This window comes from Acanthisitta chloris, unplaced genomic scaffold (genome assembly GCF_000695815.1).
Source record: "Acanthisitta chloris isolate BGI_N310 unplaced genomic scaffold, ASM69581v1 scaffold6459, whole genome shotgun sequence".
Lineage (NCBI taxonomy): Eukaryota > Metazoa > Chordata > Aves > Passeriformes > Acanthisittidae > Acanthisitta > Acanthisitta chloris.
In genome coordinates this window covers 80,260-88,586 of record NW_008691941.1, presented here as the reverse complement: position 1 = coordinate 88,586, position 8,327 = coordinate 80,260, and the positions used below count along the sequence as shown (strand labels likewise).

The window sequence follows — 8,327 nt, the reverse complement described above, 5'->3', positions numbered from 1 at the left end:
GGTGATAGGCTGAGTTATAAACCTGTTGAGTATTCTGGATGCAGGGGACATAAATCCATGATCATCTAAGCATGTATTTGCTTAAATGCAGAAATTATTACAGTAGCATTCTAAGAGCTAGTGCAATGAACAGATATTAAAGTTTATTTTTAAAGTAATTAACTCCTATGACTTGAAGCATATGTGCTTACCATAGCTACAGACTATTTGAGAGGAATAATTTATCCATTCAACCAGTCATACAAAAAACCCAGTAATTTTCTAGTTGGTTTTTTTTAACCAAAAAGTCCTTTGAAATCACTATTTTGCTCTCTAATGCTCACTTTTATTTCCAATAAATTATTTGTTCTTGTGTTTTCAACTTCCCTATGGAAGTATCTCTTTAAAAACAGAAATCTTATCTTAAACCTTCAAGAAGTTGTGGTGCTCTAAAGAGCATTTTTTTCAATTTGAACAAGTTATGGCAATCACTATTGGCTATGCCTACCACAGGTGGATGACCCTGCACTAACAGATAGAGTGGTGTGAAACACCCTGGGCTTAGTCTTCTTTAAGTTAAGTGAACCTTTGTGGTAGTGGATAAATTCCAGAGCAGCTATATATTCTGCCATTCTAAAACTTTGTAGCACTATAAATACAAAGCAATACTGATAAAATCAATACCACAAAAACTGGCACTTTTTAACTAGACTCATATATTCATCAGTAACTATTCTAAATCACAGGAGTACTCACTATGGTCATTCTGTTTTAACAGGTTATAACATCCCAGAACAACTTCCTTTAAGTTGGCATTTTTTTTGTGTGGTTACAAGTTAAAGACTGGAATTTTACTGAGGAAAATCTCTGCAAAATCTTCTGCTTTTGGGACAAGAATGGATTTACATTATTCCCTCCAGAACAGCTAGCTATAAAAGTCAAACAGCCCCTCCCCAGACCAGTGACAGGAGAGAGACACCAATTTGAAAGCTGCAGGGAATAAACTTGCAATCACAAAACATAGATAATTTTAAAGTAGTGGAAAAGAAGTACTCTATCATGTTTGTTAAAGATCTGTATTGTGAATTAAGAGGTACTAAAGTTCTCATACGTGGCTTTTATGCTCTTAGTTAACTGTGGTATTCTTTACACATCTATTGTTTTGTCTGTGCTTTCCAAGCACAGAGATACGAGGCAAAAAAAAAAAAAAAGCAGTACAGTCAGGGTTGGATATTTTTAACTCCATGCTACTGCACAAATCACAATTGTGCATGCATGTAGCATTGGCAATGTGCTTGTGGAAAAGATGGGATGCCTCTGTGCTGGTTGGGTATGAAAAATCATATGAAGAATCGCTGTCAAAAATATGTTGCTTTCATGTCCTCCTTCCACATTTCTTATTTAAAAATAGGAAAATTCAATACCACAAATGACATTCAAATTCTGCTACAACTACAGATTTAAGGCATGAAATAAGTTATCGTAATCTTCAATCTCCCACACGCAGAGGGTCCAATCTAGGAAATTCTGCACACGCAGAACATCGCACTGGACCCAGCAATTATTCCAGATGACTAATTATGTCGGTAAATGTGTACCTTAATTGCAATGAGTCCAGTTCCACCATCAGATATGCAGGCACAGCTCCAATTACTTCAATGGAAGTTGCATGGAGGTATCTGAAGGCAAAATTGAGCACTTTAGGTGAAATTTTTAAAGATGGCCTCGTATTTTAAGGACAGATATGAAAGGATTAAGATATATCAATTAAGGACTGAAGCAAAAAATGGGATATCTTAATCCTATCATACATGCATGAAAAAGACTGAGGATATGAAATCAGCGGGAAAAATGAGACCCCTTTAAAAATTTAGCCCTATAGGTGTATGGTGCACAGATTACAGTAACTCTAAAAAAATCACCCTTTCATTGTGTGAATTTTAGGTGCTTTATCCTGTCAACTGTATGTTATAGTGCATATGATATCATGTTACTCTGTATTACTTATGACACCTGAGAAAGAATATTCCATTATGTAATGAAATGTTATTTCAGAGATTATTACTACAGTCAAGATTTGGTAAATATTCACCCTTAATTCTGTTATTTTTGTTACGTTTAAATCCTTAACCTTAACAACATGCTTATGTTCTGGTTTTAATTGTAGATATCATCATATAAAATGCGAACCATTAATGAGGGCCGTGAAGTAAATTTAAATCCTCTAATGGAGAAATTTGGTATTGTGCATGGACTAAAATTTTATTTAGCATCACTTAGCTGTTAATTTATTTGAAGCATGCAATTGTAGGAAACGTTAAGTCTGCTCTAGAAAATACAACTGTGTTCTTTCCAGCTCTGTTTATCATGCACATCTGAGCATATGTTGTACCTAGCTCAATTCTGCGATGGAAAATTTCATCTGCCTGACAAGTAGCCTGGTGTAACCTTTACATGTTAATCCCAGGAAGCAGAAAAAAATCTAACACAGGAGCAAATGCACATTAGCAAAACTGTAACAACCATAGGTAACACCACCATATGATCACAATGCTTTCTTGGAACACAGCTGGTTACCACAGGTAACAAAAACTTGACATAAAAAACACTTCAAGAACTTAGCCTGCCTCATAGTAAAAGATGGATCTAATATCTTGTAGCACATCAGTATTTACAGAGTGCATTTTCTGGAGGTCTTGAGAGGCAGGACTACACAGTCATTTACAGATCAAAGTGCTGTAATCCCAAGACCTTTAAATTCTACAGTAGCCCTAGAATTAAAAATGTGGAGATTTACCATAAGTGTCTCAAAATAGTGGTATAACTACAATCAGCATCAGTTGTGTCAGTGTGTTACTCTCTGGTGTCAGAAGTCCTGCTTCAAAGAGCTATAACTTTCATCTCTTCAAGAGCTGATGATTCAGATGTGAAATTAATCAGCATAAGAAGTAATTGAAAGAAGAGAACTCATTGAGCAAACTGTTTAAACAAGGGGCGCGAGTTCATAACCAAAGCTTTTACTACTACTAAAGCATGTGAAGGTTGTACAACAACGATGTACATCAACAATCAAGCCATGCAGGAGAGAAAAGACAGACATACGAATGGAATCAAAATGTTATATTTCAATTCCATTGCTCTATTTATAAACCGGTCTGACTCTGGTAATCCCAGATGTACTGGGTCTGGCTGGGACGGAGGCAGTTTTCTTCACAGCTGCCTGTGTGGAGCCAAGTTTTAGAGTTGTGACTAAAACAATGTTGATATCACAGTGATGTTTTAGCAACTGCTGAGCAGTGCTTGCATAGCACCAAGTACTTCTCTGTTCCTCATGCTGTAAAATCCTGGCCCACTTGCCTCCTCCCCACCAAGTAGGCTGTGAGAGGACACAGCTGGGACAGCTGACCCCAACTGACCAAAGGGACCTTCCGTACTGTATAACATCATCCTCAGCAATCAAACTGGAGGTAGCCTAAAATCTGCAAGTCCATAACATGCTACTTGAAAGAGGTAGGGCATAAACTAGAGAAAACAGCTACAAATCTCATTTTCAGCCTGCAACATACCCTCAAAGCAAATTAGGATAGGCTAACAGTTGTATTTTCTTAAAGGAGAGAGATACTTCTTCATTTTTCTAAGACATTATCTGTCTCCTAAGAATTTATATACTAGTCATACTCATTTTATTATGTGAGCACTATGGTAAGATTTATAGAGTTACATCTGGTGGTTTTAGCAAATTGTCTGCCCTCATCTTTATTTCTATACTCAGGAAACTACTGTGGGCATGCTTCAAAACCCTTCATGCCATTTTACTGATAGAGTAGTTAAGACCTGGCTAGAATCCTAACTGTTCAGAATATATGCCACCTTTTTAATTACGTACAAAATAACGCAACAAGAAGCACTATACTAATGTATCGAATATAGTAGGGCAGGAAAGGTTTTCCTTTCCCTAAATAAAACTTAAGTAGATAGACAGAATCTATCACATGACATATTTCTGTTATCCACAAAACGTGAACCTAACAATTCACAAAATGTGACTTTAGAATGAATTAAACTTGCATTGGCATCAAGAACAGACCAATCCTATGAAAACCAGTGAGAGCTACTAAAGCAGCACTTAAAGTAGTGACCAGAGCAAAAGAAATTGAAGTAATTTTAAGGTCTGAAGTTCTCTATTCGAGGTTTGGAAGGGAGGTCTGAAGTCTGTACTATTTACAAAATTTCTTAAATGGCATGATGCTATACACACCCATCTATTAAGCTGACAGCATAGTGTATGAAACCTATGTGGGCTCATTTAAATAAGGATTGTAGCACAGGCCAAAATAGTGAACTAGTAAGGAACAGCAAAAATGCTATTGTTGCCTTTCTACCTAGTTTTTAATTCCTGGGTTTAACTGTTTAGGTATCCACCTTTTTCACACTGCAACAATCATCAAAGAGACTCTACATTCTGCAGATTTTGGATAACTCAGTCTTGTCAATAAATAACATCTCAAAAGAACTCACACATACATTTGAAAAAAAGGTAGGCAAAGTCAGATAAGTAATAAGACATACATTTCAAAATTCAGGTGGTTAAACACAGTCATTAAGAAAAATACCTTTCTGAAAGGACATTCTTGCTCAAACCCAAGGATGGACATAATGCTAGAATGACTGGTGACATTATCTACCTGTGATGAAAACTGATAACCGTTCTGGTCTTTTCTAGACGACAGAAATATACATACATTCTATGGATATCTTAGCACTGTCTATACCATTATCTGCAATGATGAAGTCTGCAACAAACACAGAATTTTCTCTTGAGCCAGTTCATGTTTCTGTTCAAGATGGCCAAGACAGAGAGAGAAGGTGTAGGCAAACAGTACAACTTGGGAAACCTCTAAGCCTTACCTGCACTGGAGTCAGCTACAGAACAAGAAGAAATGGGCATCAAGATTTCAGACAGCTGTAACCCTTACTAGAATATATCACACATCCTTTGTGATGCAAACTTTAAGGAAATAAGTCCAGAAGCCTAAAATGACAGAAAGATTGCTACTGACAATGACAGAAAGGGAGCTACTGAAAAGTAAACTGATGTGAAATTTATCTCATAAAAACTACTTTATAGTAACAGTGTTTCTGGGGTAAAACCAGCAGGTTCTGACAAGGCAACAGAGAACTGCACTTATCCCAGAAGCCAACAGAGGTCTGACCTATTATTCAATTTCAGTCTTCATAATAAGAAGGAAAGTTGAACAATGACAAACAGCTACAACTGTAATGCAGTCTAGAGGCACCTACACTTAGCCTTTCTACACAGCAAAAGCCATGAGATTCATCTCTGTGCTACTTAGATGCTCTATGGATGGGAATCTGGGGAGAAAAAACTATCTGGTTTGAGCAATTGAGAAGTGAAGAAGAAACTAGGCAGGACATATGTCCATAAAAAAAGGCAGGTAAATAAAGCAGCAGCAAGATTAGGATGTGAGAATCCCCTAGTGCAGAGCTGGCTGTGTAGCACAGAAAAGAGAACTCACACAAGTGTTGGACCTGGAGGAACCATTTCAGAAAAAATACAGTCTCCAGGTTAATTCTGTTCATCCTTCAGGATGAGTTTTGCAACATGCACATGCAAAATATTCCTGCGATAGGTTTCATGACTTCAAAAATTCACAGCAAACTCTAACATGAAATTTGAAACACACAGAAAACTTTGGAATCATGAGCAGATAAATGTTTGGAAATATAAGGTTAGTAACACTGAAAAAATCAGTTTGCTGCTAAGATTAAGAACTTGCTACCACTTCTTTGCATAAACAACTTCAAAAAGTACTTAATGGCAACATACAGCTAGTGAGGGAGATGCTCTGAAGCCTGCTCTGCAGCCCTGGTCCCTCTACCTGACTAGAATGTGCTGTGTCTACTTTAAGCTTGTGTCCATGGATTTTCTTTCCACATAAGTTGATACAACTCTGGGTCTCCTCCCAGTCAGGATTAAGGCATGATCAAAGCACCTACTAAGACTTCCAAGCTGGGAAATGAGCTTGGATCTCCCAGTACACACAGAGGCATGGTGGCCATCCTGAGTTTAAAACTCACTCCAGAAGGAAGACAAGAAAATATAAAAATTTGAACAGGCGAATGTAACATTCAGTTCTTTGTCAAAGAGTTTCAAGGATGGTCCACATAGAAGCTTCCATTTAAAAGAAAACAAGGTAACAAACATATACCTCTTTAAAATTTGGGGGAGGGGAACATAAATAATTGGTTTTGGCAGCAAACCAAGTCACTTTCATAATCTGCCAAAGATTTTTATAGCAACATTTCCTATTGATTACATGGAACAGATGCTTGATTGTTTTGTTGCAGATTTATCTGGTCAGTGTAGTTCATTGATTACATGGAACAGATGATTGTTTTGTGGTAGATTTATCTGGTCAGTGTTGTTCACATCTGTAGTATATGATTTTTCCCTTATTCCTCCCACTTCTCTTCTTTTGCCCAGCTCTTTTCTTCTCTAGGTTGCATCTGCAATCAGCTCCCTTGAGCAAGAGGAATCTGTGCATGTAAAGATCCCAGCACCTTCCACACACTCCCAAATCTTGGGCCAGATCTACACATTTCTTGTGGAAACAAGCTCTTTTACAAACCTGTTCCAGAGTTTGTCTGCCTTAAGTCCATTGTTTTAAACAAAACAACATCCACTGCAGCCCAAATCACAGGACAAGGTTTGTGAACTTGAAAGGGTCATAATCAACAAACTGGCAAGACTGATTTGTGCTCTTCTGTTTGAGAGAAATACAAATACTGAAGAAAGCAGAAATGACAGAAATAATTTATAAATCAACCACTCCTAGTGCTTTTTTAAGGCATTTCACAGTATATTCTTAACACTGCAAAAAAACCTGTAACTGCTAATACCTAAGTTAAATATTATTTCTCTTTCCTCTTTTTTTTTAACATTATCATGAAAACATACTTGTTTGGATGTGGGTGTTGGAGTTTGTAGGTAGTGGAGCAGCTACTGTATTTTCACCTAAGCAAGTGTCACATAGGATTCACCCTTCAGAAGCTGTAGAAAACACTTTGATTCAAGTTCAGCTCACAGTTTTGCTCTGACCCACCAAAGCCTGTATTCACATCAGAATTTCCCAAGATGTGCAGGACTCAGGAGTAAAGGTTATAAAAGGTTCATCTGTGCTATTAATGTTTATGCAGCATAGTATTTTGCTGTTAACATTAAAAGGTTGGTTTTTTTTCTTTGTGTTTTATTTTTTTCTCTCCAAGCTTCATTCAGATTTTGATATAATACTTATTTTCAGATAAAAGCAAAAGGAAAAAAAGGACTTCTCTGCAATATGGCCCCAATAGAAACATGTCAGACTACACTTTGCACTTTGGGAACAGCTTTAGATACCTGTTTGAGCTCACTGATTCACTGGTATCAGCACAGACATGGAGAATACACAGGAGGTCAGATTCATAGGTGAGCACTGTTTGTCTGCCCCTAGAAATCTGCCCCACAACACAACTAACTTTCTGAGTGTCAGGGGCTTGGCATGCAAATAGAACACAGCTCATTCTTCAGAATCTCTCTGCATACAAATAGTTTCTGGCCATTGTCACCTTCAACTATTCCAACAAAACATCCTTCACAGATGTCAAGGGCCATGGCTGCATCATTATAAGCAGGTGTTGTGCAGAACTTAAGAACAGTTTAGGTAAATTCTTAAGTCTTTGTGTGAACTTTAACTCAATTGAGCACTTTCTGAGCCATGTAAAATATAATGACTACTGTTAAATCCAAGCTATTGCATTTCAGTAGGAACATGAAAAATCACAAGCGAAACCATTTTCAGATTCTAAAGAGGAGCATCAGATAGGATACAGATATTTGAGAAACAACCTTCTTGCATATTAAACACTGTTAACTAAATACTACATACTGACACAGAGTATATTGAGGGAAAAGCCATTATTAACAGTCGCCAAACATTTGCAAAAAATCACATAAATATTTACCTTTTGTGGGAGAGTTAAAAGTCTCTTGCTCTTCAATGAATTAAATGCACGGAATGATGGAAACAGAAAAAGAAATCAGCAAATTTAAAGTTAGATAAAGAAATGTGTTACATGTGACAATGGCATGTACAGTAGGCAGTACTCCTGCATATGTAAAAGTAATGTAGAAAATTAAAGTGATAAACCATGACAAATAATGAAGCCTGTGACCTTTTCTTTAAAATGAACAGGAACAATGAAGTCACTGAGGACCAGATTGTGGAGTCTTTACATATTCTGCTGGAGCAGTATCATCATACCCAAATTTATGAATGACTTAAAAATCT

At 37.0% G+C, this 8,327-nt stretch overlaps 1 protein-coding gene across 11 annotated transcripts in view; it reads right to left on the bottom strand.

Annotated features, from left to right (window-relative positions):
- Positions 1-8,327, bottom strand: part of RIMS1 (regulating synaptic membrane exocytosis 1) — a 121,804-nt gene that overhangs the window by 58,889 nt on the left and 54,588 nt on the right. For 2 of the 11 annotated variants that reach the window (XM_009082437.1, XM_009082441.1), the window contains one exon: positions 8,002-8,031. The exons of the other annotated variants lie outside the window; for them this stretch is intronic. In XM_009082437.1, coding sequence (XP_009080685.1) covers positions 8,002-8,031 — 30 coding nt within the window. The remainder of the gene's footprint in view (positions 1-8,001; positions 8,032-8,327) is intronic. 11 annotated transcript variants of the gene reach the window in all.